The following is a 21,789-nucleotide window of genomic DNA, read 5'->3' on the forward strand; positions in this document are numbered from 1 at the left end:
TTCTTAGATGTAAAAAACAGAAGAAGGAAAGGCTCCTTTTGCAAATTGCTAAAAAGGCAAGACAAACTCTGAGACCGCTCATTTCCCCTCATACAGCAGTCTAAAAATGGCAAGTGAAAGTGTCTATGCTGAATTTATTTTGTGCTGTGTTCCCAACAGTATTCCTGGACATACTGGGTTCTCTTTTAAGGAATTGTGACTGCACAACAGGCTACTTTGCACTAACATAGCATCCCCCAGGCCTTCAGATCGCTTTCCCAGTCATTATGTCATTTGACCCACAGGATGGCCCAATGCAGTAGTATCTGAATTTTACAGATGAGTCAACAGAGATCCAGAGGGGTTAAGTGGCCTCTAAGGGGCAGAATTGGTCCGGAGCTCTGCCTTGCTCGCCTTCATGCCTCTGCCGAATATACAGCTACGCTGGCTAAAGATCAAAAAACTGCTTTAGATTCTGGTAGATATTCATCTCAAAGGGAGGGGGAAAAAACACTGGTGTCTTCATTTGATAACATTTGAATATTAGATCTTCCTTACCTGTTTCAATTTAGGATGACTTCTTTGTTCACTTAATTGACTGGTAATTCCTTTGTTTACTTTCCTCCCCCCCACCCCATCTCAAGAACCAAGTCAGAAGTATTAAAAATGGTTACATTAGCATTTAACTTTTTTTTTTTTTATGAAATTCGAGTGTTTCAGAACGGGTAATTTAGGCAGGCATGTATGTAGAATTTTGCATTTTAATTAAAAAGCCTCAAAATGAAATGAACTTCTGACAGTAACAGATGACTACTTCTAAAAGCTGCGTTGCTATTTGATATATGTTCAGTGTTTTCTTGTGGATAATAAGTCCTACGACTTGTTTCAAGAAAAGTGACAGGACTAAAACAATTAAAAAAGACAAAGCTGCTCTTTTTTAATCATATGCTCATAAATAAAACTGGGTTGCGAATTATTTCCAGAGAAGCAATTGACAAAGTGTAAGTAAATCACTCTAAGAACTAAAGCTGTCTTGCTTTTTTTTCTGAATGTTCAAACCAAACCTGTATCCTTGTCCAATTATGAATTTCTTTTGACAAATAAATATTTACAAAGTGTGAAATATAGACTTTGTGCACTTCCTAAGGCCAAATCATATTGTAAAAACTAAAATTTAATATTTTCTCTCACCTCAAATACACCGAAATCAGAACATAACTTAAAAATCATTCTCTCTTGCAGCAGACTGTCCATTAATCATTCTTTAGATAATATTGGCTTTGTGAGTTTTCAGGTAGAAAGAAAAACTGTAATTTCTAGATCAGAAAATCTGAGTATTTATGGATTTGAGGAAAACAATAACATCTGGCAAAAGAGAATTTTCTGTAAGCCCCATTATGAAGTCAAGAAGGACAGCTCTTTCAACACCTCCCCGCACCCCCCATTTTCCTGTGGAAATCCTTTATGTGGTAAAGGGTTTGACTGGGTAGATCCAAGGGTTAATTTACTTGTGGTCTGGGAGAAGACTGAGACTTGCCTTATTATTTATTTACTTTTTTTTTTAATGTGGTGTGTGGAAGGAAGGTAAAAAGAGGACCCAGAATGAATTCACTAATTGGGGTTTTCACCTGCTGTGAGTCTAATCGAATACAAAGCCTTATTTGTAGCTGAAGAGGAAGGGAGATTATGCAGAGTGTCAGAATTTCTGCCTAGTTTTGAAATTCCTGTTATTTGGCACAATCGTTTGGGAAAGGCAGACAGATAGTTATAGCTTTGAGCCGTTGTTAAGGTAGACCAGGAATGCTGTCATCGTTCTGCTGGAACCACCTTAACCAGTTACCCATTTCTAGCAAGTGGCAGTGAGTTTTCTATACACGGGGTAGCGCTGTAGCCTCGGGCTAATAGGTACCCAGGAAGCAACCACTGGCCTGTGAGGTTAATGAAGTGTGGCTTTATTTTAGTGAAGATGCTAAACTTCACATCTTTTCAGATGTTCGGTGTGATATAGGTGGCTCTGGGAAGCTTTGAAAAATCTTATTAAAAGAAAACTGCATGGAAGGGAAGCCGAATTCGACTGGGAACCCATTTGGTGAAATCTCTGGTTTGGATGGCAGCTGGCTCAGAGAACTTTCCTCAGCCTGGCTTACTCTGTCTCCCTGCAGGGGAAGGGCCTGAAAAAAATAGGCTTTTGTGTGGGTGTGAAGTACTCTGTGTCTGAATGTAGAGGCCTCTTCATTTACTAGTTAATGTGAACTGACTGGATATTCTGATATCCAGAAGATGCTGGTTTTCAGATTGATCTAAAGAGATAGTTACACATATTTTAATTAGTACACCATGGTATTTGCCCCAACTAGCAGTGACTCACCCACCACTGTAAGCATCTATTGGATGGCCAAGTCACTGTTCAGGCCTCATACTTGTACCATGCACAGAGAAACATGGAATCGTTCCGCATTTGCTAATGTGCAAATGCTGAAGTTTTACTGTAAAATATGTATTATGCTTAACGGAAGGAGTACCTCCCCTCCAAATGATTTTTATAAAACGATGCAGGTGATAGTAAAGATTGGCTAGGGAACACAAAGCAGCTCTGCTAGAGATTCTTGGAGCTAGAGGTAGCTGGCCTCTTGGGGGCAGGGAAGCCACTCACAGCCATCTCCCCGCAAGTGCCAAGTGCCGGGTGCAAACCATTCCCTGTCCTGTCCCTTTCTGCTCCTCATTTTGCAAGGGAAAAATCTGGCCCACACTGAACCGCAAGCAGCCTAAGAAGAAAAGGATGTATTTGTGGAAGATCAGAGCAGCTTGGCCTCTGCCCTAGGCCTTTCGCACCCTCCAAGCAGGCACGGTATGGGGCTCATCCAAACCCGTGACCCTACAGCACTGACTTGTCACACCAGCAGCCCTAGTGCAGATATCTTCCCTCCAAGCTCCAGACTCAGATGTCCAACTGCCTTTGCATCACACCTCAGACTCATCGTGCTTCGGACTGAATTGGTCCTCTCTCCCTGACCCTCTTCTGCCTGAACCTGCCCCCTCCTCCTGACATTCCTGGCTTGGCGAATATTACTCATCCAGGTTTGGGATTCACCCTAGAGCAGTGACTCAACCTTGGCCGCCTAGGAGAATCCTCTTAAAAATCCCGTGGAGACAGAACATGAGAGACTCCTAACTCTGGGAAACGAACAAGGGGTGGTGGAAACAGAGGTGGGCGGGGGGTGGGGGTGACTGGGTGACGGGCACTGAGGGGGGCACTTGATGGGATGAGCACTGGGTGTTTTGCTATATGTTGGCAAATTGAACAACAATAAAAAAAAAAAATCCCATGCCGAGGCCAATGAGATCAGAATTGTGGGGTGGTGAGACGCACTGGTGGCCAAGCTTGAGGCCCACGGTCCTCCGTCTTCCCTTTCTTCCATCCGTGCATCTCATCAGCCATGACTCCCGTAGTGTTTAGCCTTCTTATTTCTCTACTCGCTGCCACTGTTGCTCAGCTCCTTGTCATACTGCAGTCTGCTTGTATCTGGTTGCCTAATTCCAGACTCTTCTGACCCAGCCCCCACTCCATTTTCCTGAGTGCTTTTTCTAAAAGGCGAATACAAGGGAACCACACTCGTGCTTGAATTCACACCTTGCAGGACACAGGTCATACTTTGAATCCTCATGCTAGGTCCTTCTCAATTTGCCCACCTACTGAATCTCTCTTTTGACATTCTCTCCCAAAGATCAAATAGACCCGACCCCCTCCCCCAAACTCTTGAAAAGAAAAAGCTCTTTGTGGCCTCTTTACCTTCACACCTGCTGTTATCACCATTCATTATCCTTGATTTGCCTTTACCCCCAACGGACCAGCAGCTCCTTTTGGACCTACAGAGGAGGCTTCTAGAAAGAGCTGTTCAGTGAATGAAAGCAGTCTTCTTTTTGGCTCCAACAGGTGGAGTTAACTTATTCCTCCATCAGGAGTCCCCACTCAGCATCCAATTTAGTGACCCAGAGGGTGGCTTTGACTGGATGGCTTCCTGTTTGGTCAGGAGCCTGGGAAAAATAGATGATACATTCAGAAGTGGTACTTGAAAAGAATGTAAGAAGAAGGCTATTTACAAAAACAAGAGCAGTGTCAGGGGGAGGACAAGAGCAAAGGGAGGACCTGGAAATTGCTGTTGCTTTGGGAATGACCACCTGGCAAGACTTGTGGCTGTGAGTAAAGGAACTTAGCCACTGCCAGGTCGAAGGCCAACAGGAGGGAGCCTGGGGAGTAAATACACAAATCTCTCTCTCCTCCTGCCCTCTATCTCCTACTGTAGGCTCTTCCTCATGGCCTGCCCCTGGCTAAAAGCAAAAGAAAGCCAAACAACTTGAGAGAGCCTGACTGATGACATCCCTGGAGGTCTGACCTCCCGGGGCACAGAGCCCAGTAGAAAAGGGCAGAGAATAGAGCTGGAGGGGAGGATGAGGGGATATCCAGCACAGTCTCTTAGGTCAGAGAGGTCCTCAGTTTTCTAAGTACATGCAACATTTAAGGGGTTCATAGACTGGAGTTTGGGGTATGGAAAAATGTACTGGGTCACCTTCCTGCACCTTATTCCATCTCATTCCTTCCTTAACCCTATTTATAGCAAACCTGTTCTCCTCTGCTGTCAGACAGCAGTGAGATTGCTTATGAGTACATAAAAGAAAAAAAATACAGATCTTCCCCCACAATAAAAGAGGCCGCATCTCCCCATGGCAGCATAGTAGAGTGGCATAGGCCTCAGAGCAAAACTCCCTGCTCCAGTCCTTGCACGGTCACATTCTCACCATGGTATCCAGATGAGCATAGCTTGTGGTAAATTCTGGAGTCAGAATTGCAACTTGTTTTTCCTGGTGGCAGAGCCCCATGTTCCATTCAGGTCTCCAATTCACATCAAAACAGGAATAACAGCTACTATAAACAATGTATTTTCATACATAGCATCATTATAGAATTTATATATGAAATGAAGATATATGTTACGGTCTTTTCTCAATGCCTTTTCCTAACAAGCAAAATTCATCATCTAACTGAAACTGACAGTAAAACAGTTACTGTGATGCCCGTGTCATTTCTTAATAATACTTTGAGTATTTAATTTCTAAAATAACATCAAGAGTTGGGAACAAGTCTTCAAGTGCCTATAACTCCAGTCTAAAAAAGAACTTAAAGATGTATTTTTGAGGATTGCCATCTGTCAAATTTAAGAAAACAAATCTGAATAGCGATTTCTTATTTTCCATTCTTTTTTGTTGTCCAACGAATGGTTCCTAATAGTTTTCTAGGTGAACAGTGAGGAAATAGACTTGAGCCTTTCTATTCTAGAGAAACGTATCAGCACTCCTGAATCTTCCGTGGGCAATTTAAAAGTGCAAAACAAACAAACAAAACAGAATAAAATGAGAAAGGAGAAGCCTGACAAAGCACAAGTGTTGCAGACCTTTAAAGGATTGATTTCTGATGTGTACAAATGCCCAGGCCGTGAGGTTTGTGTCTTTTCATTGAAATAAACATAAACAGTATTTAAGTGATTTGCCCCATTGACACAGAGATTTCGTCCCTGATTAATAGCAAAGGCCACAACTTCCTCATGCCAGAATACTAATCCTTCTCCCCCAACAAAGACAGGGGCAGACCTAGAATCTGCAGCTTGATCAAGGGACAACCTCACCCAAAGGGAATCCTAGTGTGCCCCCCTCAGACCATAATAGAAGCTGCCTCCACCACTCACTGGCACAAAATTGCTAAAAGACAGCATTAATAAGTCTCAATTTAGGAGGCAAAATGCCAGCAGAAGGGCTATATTTGCTTTAAAATAGCAAAACCAATCCTACCTACACGCACAAGTCTTCTGTGATAATGTTTACATTTTTATTTGGCTTGTCAAGGGTAATGAAGAAACTTGGCACCCCTTTTCTCTTGTGTTCATGTAGTTTAGTTCTTGCCTCTTTCGTCCTGCTGTTGCAGACAGTAAAGGGAGATTGGTGTCCACTGTGTCCCTTCAGCTCAAACGTTCTATGGGGAGAAAACGTGGAGCAAAAAAAAAAAGAGGATATTTAAAAAGAAAAAAGGGGAACACGTTTTAAACTGTAAACTGAAGTGGAATGAATCAACCAGAAGAGAGAGTGCAAAGGAAGTAGTTGAAAGAAGATAAGAAGAAAAGCAGGCCAACAGAATAAATGAGCAAAGGGAGACAATAAAATCACTAAGGGAGTTCATCTTAAAATACTCGTGGGACTCTCATCGAAGATCTTATGTGAAGGTCACGAAAACTTACTGCGCTAATGAAGGCTTTCTTTGCAGAATATTCCCAGGCTTGGAATGATTTTGCATAGTTAACCTGCCTCGTCATATGGCAAACTTTAAGATTAGCAACATTGGAACTGTCCAGGCCCTGCCACTTTGCCCATCAGATGTTCCATTGGAAATGGTTTCCTTTCAGATTCCTTGAAAATAACAGCAAAAGACCAAGTGTGCCACACCATTGGTGGTGGTGTTTTCTTCAGAGTCTATGCCAGTGGTTCTCAAACTTCAGTGTGCTCTTTTCTGAATCAGTCGGTCTGGGCTGGGACCTCTGGCATCCTTACTCCTCAAAAGTCCGCAGGCGATGCCGGTCTTGCCCCCTGTACTTTGAGAACCACAGCTGTTTGACACATACGGATGCTTCCGAAGAAGCCCGTTTAGCCCCGGACGAGCATAACCTGAATTTCATGTCCTTACAGCCCTACCACTTTAATCTTCGACTGAGGGAAAGCGGTGAGGGGAGAGAACTCTGTGATTTTTCTCTCTCAGATTCTCTGAAAAAGAAAACTCTGAGCCCGCACACTTAATTATCTGCAGTGAGGTCATTTGCACCTTGGTCATTTATTTAGGCAACAAGTAGGCTCGCTGGAGGTTTAAAGACAGTGCTCGCAGGGCGCTGTGCGGCTTTCAGGTTCCCAGGACCACCTTAAGTCCCTTCCTCTGTCGGCCTTTTCTCTTTCCTTTCCGTTTGGCCAGGCTGAGCCCCGGCGCCGGTCTCCGGGAGCCCGGGATCCCAGGTCGCTAGGTGGGGGCGGAGCCCGGCCCGGCCCCGCCCCGTCTGCCTGCAGCGCCCCCTCCCCGCCCGCCTGCCCGCGCCGGCTCCTCCGCAGTGCTTTCTGCTGCGAGCCTGGGCGGCGGCGGCGCTCGACTTTCGGGGAGCCCGGCGGTTCTGGGAAGCTCACTCCTCCGCTCGCGCCTTCCTTCGCCCGCGGAGCCCTTGCAACCATGAGGGAGCAGCTCAAAGGGTGAGTGCATCACGGCCCCCTCGGATCGCCGCAGTCCGTGCACTTGTGGCACGAGCAGTGGGCGAACGCGGGCGGCCAAAACTTGGACGAGCGCAGCGGCCGGCCGGACTCCGGGCGTCGGGGCGCCTCCCCCGCGGGTCCTTGCTGCGCCGCTGCAGGTGCGTCCCCGGGGCTTCCCCCTCGGCGCCAGGCAAGCGGGGAGCCCCCTTCCTCGCCTTTGGGATGGGCTCGGAGAGAGAAAGCTGATTTCTCGCCGTGCCCAGAGGGGACGGCGCGTTCCCCACACGGGGATTGGGGCCGCGGGAGCTTCTTGCTCCTTTCCGGGCTGTGTGGACGTGAGCCAGACCGGCTGTTCCTAAATCGTCGCTCGACCTCGCGGAGGGAAGGGGCGCGCGAGGCTTTACCTTCCATTGCGCCGCAAGTGCCAAAAGGTCAACTTTCTGCCTGATTTCTTCCGAGGATTCCAACTGACATTCCCCTTGTTGGATTTTCTACTGTGCTCCTTCCATGCCCCAAGACTTGCAGAAATCAGGAAGGAGAGAGAAAGCAATTAAAGCCCAGAAGTCCAGGATTTGACACAGAGAGAGGATCAAGGGTTTTTGTTATAGTGGGGGTTTTTTGGTTTTATTTTTTGGGTTTTTGTTTTGTTTTGTTTTGTTTTGGCTTTGCCCTCTGGGGTTGATTGAGTGTGCAATCATTTCTGGGTGTCCTCTCGTGTTTCTCCAGGTGTCTGTGCTGGTCTTTAGGCGAAGTTTGTCATTCCAGATCTGATCTTGGCAACGAAAAGGGCAGGACACTTTGTTTATCTCCGTTAAATTGGAAGTTAAGTTTGAGGCTTAAATTGAAAGGGTTCAGTTGCCTGATGGAGGCATAATATTAATTATAAAATGCTTTAACATCATGAAAACAAAATGCATCCGATTTAAGTGGCAAACCCAAGTCTTTAGGTGAAAACTACATTCTTCCCCAGCCCGGAAAGCTCCTCTTGGTCCGCCTGCTTTGTTATCCTTGTCACCTCTCATCACCCCCCCCACCCCATCACCCTTTCTCTTTTGCCTGGATTTCTTATTTCCTTGTGCCACATCCCTTCTTTGCAGGATACAGTTGCTCTTGGAGAAGCAAGAGGAGCAAATGAAACAACACGCTTACGGGAAAGGTCTCTGACCCTTGAGCACCGTGGAATTGGTTTCAGCCAGTGTTGTTTGATCTTGGATTGGACACGACCCTGAAGTGAAATTGCTTTGGCCAAAGTTGAGGGTGGGTGGGATTTAAGCCCAAAAAGCAAATAGAGGGAGGACAAGTAACAGCTGGCACAATCACCAAGGCAATCATCTTTGGCCTGGCTTGAGCCAAACAGAATAAAATGTTAAATATCCCAGGGAACAAGAAGTGGGGACTAGAATAGGATTTCTGATACTGAGATTGACACCCGCACCCCAGCCCACTCCCCACGATAGCAGAAACTTTTAAATATATTTTCCCATTCCCACCCTGCCAGTATTCCAGCAGTGCACGCCAAGTTCAACATTCAGCATGCAAATGCCAAGGTTCCTCTAGAAAAAGAGTCTGATCCCCAGATTAAAGGGAAATGATTTTGTGTGTGTGGATCAATGGGCTCCAGATTATATATGAAGCCAAACTCTAATCCTCTGCAAATCGCAAGAGAACGGTACCTTTTTATACCGCTGCATAGCGATTAGTTTCCTCCCCGGGAAGTAGTGGAGAGATATTTTTTAGAAAGGCAACTGTTTGGAATATTTTCAGTACCCAATAACAGTGGTGGCAGAAGAAATCTTATTTTAATTAGGCAACTGCCATTTCCCCTGCGAGAGAAGTAGAAATTTGTTACTTTTTGTAAGTGTTTAATGTTTGTTTTTAAGAAACTAAAAAAGCAATTCCAATAAGTCTGATTATTCCAGCACTGACAGCAGGAACAGCTCTGAGGCAGTTATAATAACCTTGCACACTACTTGAAACTAAAGAAGGTGAGAGAAAATTTAAATTGTATGGTAGGAAATTAGGTCAGCCCTGTGCTCAGTAGAGTAATACTTTAATATCTTATTATTGACAAGTGGGTGTTGCCGGGGTCTTTCCTCACATCCAGTGATTTTGTATTTTAATTTGCATCAGGTTCCTGTCACAGACCCGAATAAAAGGGAAAGGAGAGATTATTGGAGTTTGTACATATTTGAAAAAGAGGGGAAGTCAGAGTTTGAAGGCTGTTCGGAAAGGCATATCTGCCAGGCTTTGGAACCATCAGGGCCAAAATCAATAACATTTTTTAAAGACTTTAAGAGCTTTTTAAAGATTATTTATGAAGCTCGTCACTGTCTTAATGGGCATGCAGAATTTTGATCTACGTCGAATATTGTTATCCTCAGAAGACTGAACAAAGATGTACCCGTTCACTTGTGAACAGGTTTCAGAGTTTCCTTCGGGGTTGGAGAGCGAGTTTCTGATGCGATGTGAAAAGTGAAATACAAAAAAGAGACACTTACCAAGAACGGCACCACCCACACTCCCACCACCGGCTCCCCAGCACAGCATCTCTCTCTCTCTCTCTCTCTCTCTCTCAATGTTTTCTGTAGATTCCAGGTAGACCTGAGCTGCATCTCCTGGAGTTACTGAGAATTCTCTCCTGTTTTTGAAGATAGACACAGAGTAATAAATACAGCTATAAAATTTTTGTTGATCACCAGCAAAAAAAAAAAAAAAATGGGTTTGTCCTTTAAGGCAGGATATGGATAGGAGTCACGCAGATTTGTGCCTACCGGGGCCTCCTGCCCATATTCATCTTCTCTTTCTCTTCTGGGGGTTCGATATGTCTCACGAGGGCTTTGAATTCACCGCATGCTGAAAACACCCACATCCAGTGAAGCGAACATTTGGCTCATCTTATAGTTACCAAAGAATCGGAAGTCATTGGAGCTGGGTTGTCAATCGTTCTTAACATTAAATGATGATGAGATTATTTTTCTATTTGTGAGGATTAGTCACACCCTTTATTCTTTTCTTCTTTCCACTTGCGCTCACTTCTCTTGCTTGGTTCTGGTTTGCAGCTGAAGTGAAACTAAGGCTGTAAAGATGAAATACAAATCTGTTTTCTAGTTACTTGGCATTGCTTAAAAAGAAAAGGGTTGCATGTTGGAGGGCAAGGAGGTAAAGGGCTTTTGCATTTGTTGGAGTTCATTTAGCTAGGTTACTCAAGACCCTCCAGCATCACAGGTAGGTGGGAAAATGAGCCCCTGGAAAGGTCCAGTATCTAATAACCTGTGAAGTGAGGATACAATTGGGGGTTTAGAATTTCTGCTATCTTCCAGCAAAGGAAACAACACTTTAGCTAAGGACTGATGGATTAAAACAGAATTTTGGAAGTCCTTCTCACAATTTTGAACCACTGGCATAATTTCCTTAGAAAGGTAGAAATGTTGGTGGATCAAGAGTCGTGAGGTTTATTTTGGAGAGAGGCAGCTACAAGAAGCTTGCTTGCACTCCACGTGGGGATCCCCCTGTCCCTTGTATGCAAGTTTCTCTTTCCTTGGGGAATGGCGTTTGGTACAAGTCACCGTGTTCTTCCCACTTGAAGTCCATTACAGATGCTGTCTTTTCAGAGTGCCTGTCTGTGTTTCTGTCTGATTAGGTTTATCAGAGCAGACAGATATTTTCCTGGCCATCTATTGAAGATGTTGCAGTCCTCCCACACATCGTGGAGAGGGGACTTTATTATCATGCATTGTGTGTATGTATTAAGGGCCTAAATGTGTGGACACATGTGCTTTCCCATGCTTTTCCCTTCCCCTCTCCCTGGCATTCCCATATGTGTAGCCCTGGGAAATGACAGAGGCCTAAATGCAGGGTGGTCTTTCCTTGCTGGGTACTTGTGTACAGAATTGGTACACAATCACTTTCTGAGCTAAAAAACACCCAAGAACAAGCAACACTTTTTCCGTGAAGCTGCAAGCTGCAGCCTCCTTGTGCTGTGCATATAAAGTACCAGTTCCGCCCACCTCTTCTCCAGATCATAAACCAGCTTGGTTGTGGTGCTTCCTAAAACCCCCGAAAGCACGGAGGACTGCATGCATCTTCTGCTCTCCTTGCCCTTTAAGACCGACGTCACTCTGGTACATTCCCTGGCCCGAGAAGCCCCTGTTGCACTCCTCAAATGTGAATTGCCTCTTGCAGAAGAGTAAACCAGAAATGAACATGTCGAGAGTCCGAAAGGGCCCTTTGCAAATGAGCATGGTCTTGTAACTTTCTTTACGAAGTCTTCCCGGTTCCATCACTGGATGGTCAATATCAGAGGGGATGGTCTTGGAAGGTGTACAGTTTGGGGAATTTCCACATGCTTTGTGACAGATTTTCATATTTTACAAACCACAACAAGTATTACTCCTTTTAACTTTTTTTTTTAAACAAGCAAACAAACAGAGGTAATTCACATGGAGTGTTTTTTGTTCTCTACAAGATGCCTTAGGCTTGCTTACCACAGGTGGATCCTCATCTATGGTGTCATCAACTAATAAAAAGCCACTTTTAGCGGCTGTTAATTTGGGGACAACATAATAATAAAAGCAACCATTCATTGAGCACCAGAACTTGCTGGTCACCTAATCCCTTAAGTCTCCCAAGTGAGCAGGCTTGCCCTGGATTGTGCAGTGAGTGGGGCACAGAGCCAGGATCCAGACCTCAGCTTGAAAATCTGTGTTGAGGTCGCTTGACCTTGTTGCCTCCCCAAACTCTTTTTTCCGGGCGAGGCATCTGCACTTGGTGTTTGCCTTGAAGAGTCCACCTATTAGGATTTCTCTCCTCTCCAGCCTCGCCCTTCCCCTGAAGATTCTCAATAGGCTGTGCCCAGGACTCCTGAAATACCTACTTTTGGGGTTGCATTTTACCCTATCAGAGCCCGTCATGTAATCCCTGAAAACTGGAAATCCGACGCTCTGGTGATTTATGCAGATGGGCCAAAGTGAGGAAAAGTATATGTGGTTATCTCTCCTGGATTTAGTCATGCAACTGAATTAGGAACAAAGGTGTTTTGTTCTTTTTGTGGCGGGAGCTGATAGCTGGCAACTGCACTTAACTGAACTGCAAGAAATGGGGGAGAACTGTGAATGCTTCATTCAGGCCCAAGTAAATATAGGGAAAGGTGGAGTGGTGTGTGGAGTACTGAGTAAAAAAGACACTTGAGAAGTGAGACACGGGGAGAGAGGGAAGGTAGGATAGATTGGTCAGGCACTGGCTAGACCTTAAGCCCTTGAAGTGAAATGCAGTCCTCGTGGGTATGAGACCTGGATACGCAGAAGAAGGAGTAATGGAAAAATGTCAAGGGCAGTGAAAGCCAGTGAGAAGTGAGGCAATTTATTTATTGAACCGATGTTCTGTGTCTCTTTGACAGGTTTGAGTACCACTTGTCCGTGTCCCTTCCAACAGGTCTCCATTGGACAGGTGAAGACATCCTGGGTTTTGATCATTGATTACATAACCAAGTCATTTGGTAATAACAGAAGCACAGTTGCCCTGTGGCACCAAGAAGAAACAAATTCTGGTTCCCAAAGCATGCTCGTGTTGCCTTTTTCCCTTTGAGGGTGAAGGTAGCAGCCTCTCTGCTTATAAGAGACGTTCTTGACGGTGTGATGGAAGCCCTTTGACATAACTATGCCGAGTGAATCAGAAGCAAACCATGCTTTTCCTTCCTCCTTTTCTTTACTACCCATTATAAATTCTAAAGTCTCTCTCTGTGTTTTCTGTTTTAGCCACGAGACCCAAACAACTTGCTGGGACCATCCCAAAATGACAGAGCTCTACCAGTCTTTAGGTAAGGACGTGGCTATGTTTGTGCCAGGTGAAATGACCGGGGACTCGCAGGATAGTTTGTAGTGTCACGTTGTTGGTTGTCTCCATCTCATACTGGATGGTTGAAAAGGTGAAAATAATACCTTTCTACCCAAAACTGACAGCTTTCTTTTTCACAGAGCTTCTTTAAAAATAAGTTTTCGAATGTCATCGATTCCTGAAAATTCAATATACCTGAGAGGGCCAAAGGGTCTCTGTAGTTTTCTTTGCTGTGTAAAAGGATGGAAAAAAAAATACTTGCAATTTATGGCAATTGTTTTTCCCACCAAGAAAGAAAACTGTTTCAAGTTGTTCTTATTGATTTCTTCCCCTTGAAACTCAAGACAGAGCTTTTTGCCAAACCACGAATATTATGGTAGGAATTTTCTGCAGTCTTTCCAGTGCTTATAATTCCCAAGCCTGTCAGGTCATCAGCATGAGCATTTAAATGATTTCTCTACTATGTCTTGTTTTGTGTTTGTGTGAGAGCCTGAGGATTTTCCTCCCCCATCATAAGTTGGGATTTTTTTGAACAGACGCACAGCCTCCAAAGAAAAAAAAACACCCATCGTCCTAATGCTTCGTGAAAGTCCACTCCGTACCGTTTTACATCTTTGGAGAGTAATCTGAAATGAATTATCTTATGTAGTAACTAGTTGTGTGTTTGTTTTGTAATTAAAAAGTACATCTTCTGTACCACTAAAACAGTTTTTTTTAAGTCTGCTTCTTTGTGAATGCACATATTTCCAGACTAAAAGGCACTAGGAGAACTCTTTGGATTTAAAGTTACGTGACAATGCCCATGGGAATCAGGGTGATCAGACAAATTTTCACGTGTGTGTGCTTGTGCACGCGTGTGTATCCATATGTGTGTGTAGCTATTGCTGCCTTGCTGCCATAGGTTCTTATTGTAATGAATTGCAGTTACAGAGACGTGGGGTAGGCGATATTAGTAAAAAAATTGTTTCCCCAGACTTTTTCTAACTATACATGAAATTAGTTCCTTCTAAAAAATCTGAAAAATACAAATAAAAAGCATGAGAAACAAAAGATGTCACTTAAAATTCTACTGGCCAGAGATTTCCAATACGTTTCAATGAATACCATGTCATTTTAGTCTTAGCAGTATGTGTGTGGGGAGTGTGGGGGTTGTATATGCATGCACATATGTACACAACACACTTTTTAAAAATTTCAAGAAAATTGGAATCAGCTAATGTTTAAGTGCTACATTTTCAGCTCTCCCAGAAGGCTTCTGGCTTACAGTGCTGCACTGTTTAGATCACAGGTGGAAAACTTAAATGCTTAATTTTGGCAAATAAGAGAATAGAGGCTTCATCTGAAATAGGCAGCAGCTTTGCTGGGCAAGCAGGCCATCCTAGCCCTGTAATCTTAGGACTTCCCTTTTTTAAGAGAAATGAGAAATCTGTCGATCAAGAGCTCATTTGAACTCTTCTGGGAGACTCCTGATTATAACCCCAGGTTTACACAGACTCAGTCCACATGTGATGTTTTGCCTTTAATCACAGTGATGGGTCATTGTAATATTTGAATTTACTTTTACTTAACATTTTTTATTATAGAATTAATAATTGCTCATATTTTTTAAAGTTTAAAAATATAGACAAGCTAATGAACAAGAAAGAAGAAAAGACAAATCCTCTATAACTCACCTCTTAGAGTTAACTAATGTTTAATAATCCAGTGGGTATCTTCAAGAATTTCTTTCTGTATATGCATTTTCACAAAAGCTAGATAGTGCTGTTTTATAATCAGCTTTTTTTCACCTAAAGGCAATGTACCATGGCCATATTTCCATTTCATTACATTGTATTCTCTACTGGCTTACTTTTAATTGCTCTGTAATGAGAAACCACAAACGTGGTTGATAAAAAGCTAATTATGAACTATCAATGAATAGATGTTTGTACCTTCAGTAGGAATTAAATACACCTTTTATCATCTTATTTCTGAAGTTTTCTCAATAATTCAAATGTGGTGGTAAACTAAAAGCCAGTAATCTGGCGTGATTTTGGACCTTGGGCAAATCATCTGACTTTGGGAGATAATAGAATTCTACAGTTGCAGGGGAATTTAAAGCCCATTTATTACAAACTTTGAGGAAATCAACTTTACTGAGATAATTTACATATCCTAAAATGCAGCCGTCTTAAACGGTCAGCTCCAACCTCCTTTGAAATTCTGTTCTTAGCTATGCCGATAACAACCATCTTGGAAATGAACCAGTGTTGACATTTGTTTTACGTCTTTCTGAAATGAAAATTGCCAGTGTTTTTGTTGCAATCAGATGTTACTTAGGCTAACTTTTACCAAATGGTGACGCATCCAATAACATCTTCCATTTATTGAGAGCGCACTGTGTGCACTGCACGTGGATCACATCCACAACTGTTGTGCACCGTGGATGGTATCAGCATGCATATTTCACAGGGCAGTGAGATTAGGTGCAGAGAAACCATTTATCAGGGCTACACAGCTCTCTGGGGCTACACTGGGATTTGGTCAGGGTCCTCTATTACCATTTTCACTCATCTCATTGATGTTATTCACTCAGTAAAGCATGCCCATGTACGTTACAATGCACCTGCTACAAATATGTACAAATTGACAGTTTCACCTGTAGATAGTTATTTGAATAGTATTTCTGGAACAAACCATTGCATTTCTGTAGACGGTGTAGTAGGTTCCTAGATGGTAGGCAGTGTTCCTTTCAGTTTTGCCGGGCACCGGCAATGGTTGGATGAATGGTTGATTTTCTTTGTTATACGTCTATACCCCTGAGATGACTTACATGATTAACTATTATTTCTGCCTCACTCACCCAGTATAGTGTTTTGAAGTTGAAATATGGGCATTTCATACTGAAAAGAAGCCTTTTATTTCTTTGTAATTTTTATATACTGGCTTATAGTTGCTATTCAACAAAGCAAGGTCCGAGTTGCTACTTTGAGTTCTAGAGTAAATGGTTGGAAGCATTCCTCTGTACTCAGTTCATGAAGGGTATCATGAAAGCAAAACTGGTGTGTGATTGGGTGTGTTAAATGTTTTAGACAATATAGGTCTAAAGTAGATCCCTTACCTAATAGAACTCGAACCTCTTGTCTGTGACATGTTGAAAATACCAAGATGTTGCTTATCCCCTCTCTAGCCCCAATTTCAGACGTTCTCCCCATTGAAGCTACAGTGGTTCACAATGCGGGAAATATTACACATTCCTAAATTTGCCCACTTCTGAGAAGACTTCCATTCTCGAACTGGCCCAAATTCCCCACTAGCCCATTCAACACATGTTTGTTAATGTCCCTTCTCCCCAAAGCATTCAAGTGTTCTCCCTCACGCTCTGCCTGCCGTCTGGACAGAATGCTGGTATAAAGCCAACAACGTTTTGGATGGACCATAACAGTAGTATTTGTGCCCTGACTGATGGAAGGCTGTGATGTTACTTCAAATGTTAATATTTGCATTCTCTAGTTAACAGAATGGTAGGTAATTTTCTTTTTCATCCTTTTTCTTGTGATTTTCTACAATGAGTTTACATTACTTACAATTAGATGTTTAGCATAAAACGTTTCTTCATCATTACCGCCTTCCTTAGTGTCCCTACGGTTGTAACAATTCACCAGTGAGAACCCACGACAGGAAAGCGACAATAGCCACTCACAAACCTCCCCCCGTCCCAACATCACATATGTCTGTATAGAATTTATGTTTAAGTACCCTGATTCCCACAGACTTTGTCAGGTAACTTTTAACACCAAGAGATCGCCTCATGTGTTTTAGTTTCTAAATATGTCCTTCCACAAAAGAGCAGACCTAAAAATTCTTAGTGGTAGAGAAGACATGCCTAACTTTTTGGTTTAAAAAAAATTAGAGATTTCATTTTAAATCATTCTTAACAGACCAAACACAGCTTTCTGGAGTGAACTCTCATCAAATGTTAAAAATATTTTGTGTTTTCACCTTACTTTATAGACTATGTACCTGCCCCTCAAAATTCTAAGTTTAAAGGGGAAAAGTTGTCAGACTTCCACACTAATACAAGAGAAGGCATAATAAGAAATGATGTAAATGTTCACAATGTGACAACCTGACAATCATTAGGAATTTGAGGATTGGAAGGTCTCCAGAAAATTCTTTATGCAACATAAACAGTTTGGCAAAAGTGTGGTCTTGTTTTCACAAGGAGGAAATCAATAAGAACAACCTAAAAACAGTTTTCTTTCAGCATTTTTCTCTGCCCCCAGTGTGGTGGGGTGAGGGGTAAATAAAAAAAAAAAACCTAAGTTTCCCATACATATTTTTACATGGGCCTTATTAGTATTCCTATCTTTGTAATGAGGCCATGGGACCAACATGTCTAAGAATTTTCTTTATTTTTCTCTTACTTTGGGCTGAGGTGAAGCAGGTTGTTTCCTGAACTTGCTGTGATCATAATTTTTCAAGAAGCACCTTTGGCTGACTCTGCAGACAAACGCATTTCTAAAAGTTGAATCATTCCTATTTTTAAAACTGCATATTCTAGAAAACAAACAACAGGGAAAAGATCCTGCCACCCATTGGTGTCTTACAGGCAGAGTGAGGCAAGCGGTTACCGAGTACAGAGGATCTTGAGATATTTCCTACAAGACCCACTGGGCCATCCATTTGTTGTTCAAAAGGCGTGTTCTTCATCATTTCTTAGAAGCAATAATCTAGCTGATATGTGAGGTGAATTTCAGGTTTCCTTTAGCATCTTTACAAATATAACGAAAAGACTGTTGTCCCATTATGTTATCTTGGCAATTCAAAAGCTGCAAGTCTGTAAGTCTCCAAAAGCCGTTTACAAAATCAGTAGCTGTTAGATAGTGATGTGCTCCAGGATTTATTTTGAAATATTAATATAAGACTGATTTATGTGAAGTGCCATTAAATGATAAAAAGCCTGTCATTTTCCTCATGATTTATGTCTCGGTGCTTAAGTTCATCACTAAAATTTTTAAGTAAATATTTCTTTTAAAAAGCCCTCACCCCCATAATATGTACTGCTCAGAGATCCTCGAAGAAGGTATTGCTTAGTCTGTCTTACTGGGATCTATTAATTATAAATACAAGAGAATCAGGTAGTCCTCTCCGTGGTTCCCTTCCGAGCTGCACTGTGAGGTGTTTACATTAGTGATCGTGGTGGTACAGGACAGGAAGAGCAGTTTGCAACGGGGACTCGTGGGTAAAAATAAGATAATATGAAAAGAGAATCGTGAAGCTTTAGGGGTTAGCTGAGTATTCCAAACCATTTGCTAAAAATCCATATGCCCCATATGATCTGATGTCACTTATTGCAGTTTCCTTTTTCTGCATTGCAGCCCCTTTAACCTCCAGGGTTTTCTCTAGGAGGATCAGTTGTCATCCTTGCCTGCGGTTCTAGCATGCTTTAGAAGGATCTTGTCGCTCAAATTTTGCAACCCAGGGGCAGCCCCAGTGGCTCAGCGGTTTAGCGCCGCCTTCAGCCCAGGGCGTGACTCACGTCAGGCTCACTGCAGGGAGCCTGCTTCTTCCTCTGCCTGTGCCGCCCGCCCCCCCCCATAATTAAATAAATAAAATCTTTAAAAAATTTTTTGCAACCCATTCTCCAGCATGATGTTCACCCAAATGATACGAAAGCTGTCAGTTTTTAGAAATGGATTTTGAGCGTTTTAGGCAATCATAGGGAAAGTGGTCTTAAAAACTCTTGTGATTTGAAGACAGTCCATCAACACGTGGCCCTTAGCCTGGCATCTGTTGCCTGAGAAGAGCTTTAGAATGTTAAAATGAGGGCTTTGGGGATGCCTGGGTGGCTCAGCAGTTGAGCGTCTGCCTTTGGCTCAGGTCCTGATCCCGGGATCTGGGATCGAGTCCCGCATCGGGCTCCTTGCGGGGAGCCTGCTTCTCCCTCTGCCTATGTCTCTGCCTCTCTCTGTGTCTCTTATGAATAAATAAAATATTTAAAAAATAAGATAAAATGAGGGCTTTGTTTTAGGGTCTGGTGGGTCTGAGGCCGGTGGGATTCTTCAGCAGTACAAGTTAAGAGCACCAATCAATTCCCAGTTAAGTCATGAGGCTAAGAGCTTCATCAAGTTACATGAATAGCATTATTAATAAATGAGCACAGCTGGCCAGATAGTTAGGAACACTCCATAGAAATCCTGAATCTCTTTCCTCAGTCGTCCATGAGGAGGGAATAATACCTTTGAGGTCTACAAGCTCTCCCTCTCTGTCGAACATTCCATTAAGTGCTCCCTCCAGAGGATGCTCTACAGTTAGGAGCTGCGGGATTCTGAACGACTATGAATTCCTTTTGCCTCGGGAGCTTGTCCTCATGCTTTTCTCAGCATATTATGTAAACCGTTCTCAACTAGGCTGCTCAATATTTAGCATATTCTTTTCCTTGTCTCTTGTCTCCAAATCCTTAAGTATTAAAACCTTCTGTATTTTGTTTTTCTCCTACCATAATGCCTTGAACGGGAAAGAATATCTAAATTGAGATTCCAGCTTAGGTGTGACCTTGGGCTAATCTTTTGCTTTTTCTTGGTCTCAGATTTCTGATTCAGCAGGTTGGGCAACGAATCTTCCATCTCTGAATGTCTGGTTTTAATTCAACTCCTGGCCAGAGTATGGTTTGGTCTTGGGAATGCAATGTGCATCTCTCCAATTCCTCTTGGTCACTACCAGCCTGGAAGATGGGAATCATAGGATAATCATACTCATAATAATTGTGCTTTCATTTGCATAGCACTTTACACTGTGTAAAGTTTTCAGAAATAACTGTATTTAATCCTTACATGGCTGTAAATTAGGTCTATAGCTGGCACATGACCTGAATTTCATATTAATTTGTGTCACATCATCTGTCTTGCCTTCCCCTTGAGTATAGTTCCCATTTTTGATTTGGAAAATAATGCTACTGTATCAGTGGATGGGGTAGCTGTTTCCTTCTTTCGTTTTGGACCTGAGCAGGCTGAGGCACAAGACCTGCTTTGACTTATTTGTACTGACATATGGGTAGAAGATAAGGAACCAGGTCCAGAGCACACATTTTATGGCTCCTAGTTTGCTATTCTCAAAGGAATATCCATTACTCCCAGCATGATTTATAAAACTGCTTTATCAGCATAATTAAGCTATGGAATCTCAAATGACGTTCTTTATTCCCTAGCTGACAAAGTTAGCAGTGGAGATTTACTCAGATTTGCAAAATAGAAGACATTAAGGCTGTTATAAATGTTCTTCCTTTACTAGCTGCTTATAAAAAGAAAAAAAAGAGAAATAATCTGTTCTTTTAATGTCAGTTACAATCAATTGATTTTCCCCATTTGTAAAATGGAAATGTAATTTTCAAATCAAAATTTATGGCACTTTAATGGAATATTCTTTTATAATATTTTTTCTCGTTCAAACAACTTGATTTAAAGCTTCTAATTGAGGAACATAAATAAATAGATACTTCCGATCTGCATCTTCTGAAGCTTATTTCAGAGAGGAAACTCAAAAAGATTCTCTCTCAGACTGGTTTACAATTTAAAAGAGCTGCCAAATTGTAGTTTAGTTGATCCAAATAAGAGGAGCATTAAGGTTACACCTGCAGCTCTGAAAAAAGTGCTGGATGTGTACAATTTTATGTAGCTGGGTCTGCAGAAGAAGATTTTTGCACACGGAGTAAAGGCATCTAAAAACGTGTCTGCTCTTATTCAGACACTTCCAATATTTCTTTTTTAAGCACACAAGTCTGATTACCTCTGTACGTCTCTCGGGAGCTGCAATTTTGCTGGAAAGAGATTCGGAACAGTCAGAACACTCACATAAAATAGATAGTGAGTTTTTAAAGTCTGTACCCTCTACGGTAGTAATAAAATGACCTAAAAATATTCTGAAAGACTATCTCATGACATAGTGGATGAATCATTAGCTTATTTATGAATTGGTGATATTCTGTGAGAATGTTTCAGAATTTGCCACTCTACCGTCCTGATCCCTTGCATAACTCCAGGGAAGGCCTCGTGCCCCCTCATAAATTGAAGCTTACGTAACTGGGACATACGTTATATGTGAGTGTGTGTATGTGCAAGCATGGGCATGTGTGGCACACATATATTTATTTATGTACATATTCTTTATCAAGTATCTATTTTGATGGAAAGGCGGTATTTGGCTTTCTCATTCTGTGAAGAGGCTGTCCGTTTTAGAGCAGTGCTTCTCAAACAGATGAAGGGCAATCGTTTTGTTTTTTAAACCGTATATAGGACATTACAGACTTGCAGGTGATGCTGCTGACGCTGACCGGTATGCATTCACACTACATGTCACTCAGCTGCACAGGTTCAGCGACACCCAACCTGATTTGTGCCCTGTTCTGGATGAACCCATTGATCACGCAGTTGGATGTCACGGCAATGACAGGTTGCTGCAAAAGTTACCTAACGTACCCAACTTCCATATTTGTGAAGAACCATAATTTGAGTAGCACTGTTCCAGAGTCGTTAATTTTTGAAAGAATAAATGTCAAATCAAGGGACCTTGGGTGTGTGTTGAGGGGTTCTAATTAATTGACACCAAACAAGAAGACCTAAAAAAAATTGTACTTATGGGATTTTATAGTTCGCCAGTTGAGTCCCATTGAGGCAAAGGAGGGATATATCTTCTTTCCCATTTCATAGACCTTGTTAGCAA

General features: G+C 42.5%; 1 protein-coding gene across 19 annotated transcripts in view; it reads left to right on the forward strand.

The window, feature by feature from the left end:
* Positions 1-21,789, forward strand: part of DMD (dystrophin) — a 2,167,959-nt gene that overhangs the window by 2,013,653 nt on the left and 132,517 nt on the right. For 15 of the 19 annotated variants that reach the window (XM_072818058.1, XM_072818060.1, XM_072818056.1 and 12 more), the window contains one exon: positions 13,011-13,072. In XM_072818058.1, coding sequence (XP_072674159.1) covers positions 13,011-13,072 — 62 coding nt within the window. Of the gene's footprint in view, positions 1-7,099; positions 7,258-13,010; positions 13,073-21,789 lie in introns of those variants that run through there. The other 4 variants (XM_072818074.1, XM_072818072.1, XM_072818075.1 and 1 more) reach the window with 1 other exon arrangement.

Source organism: Canis lupus, chromosome X (genome assembly GCF_048164855.1).
Source record: "Canis lupus baileyi chromosome X, mCanLup2.hap1, whole genome shotgun sequence".
Lineage (NCBI taxonomy): Eukaryota > Metazoa > Chordata > Mammalia > Carnivora > Canidae > Canis > Canis lupus.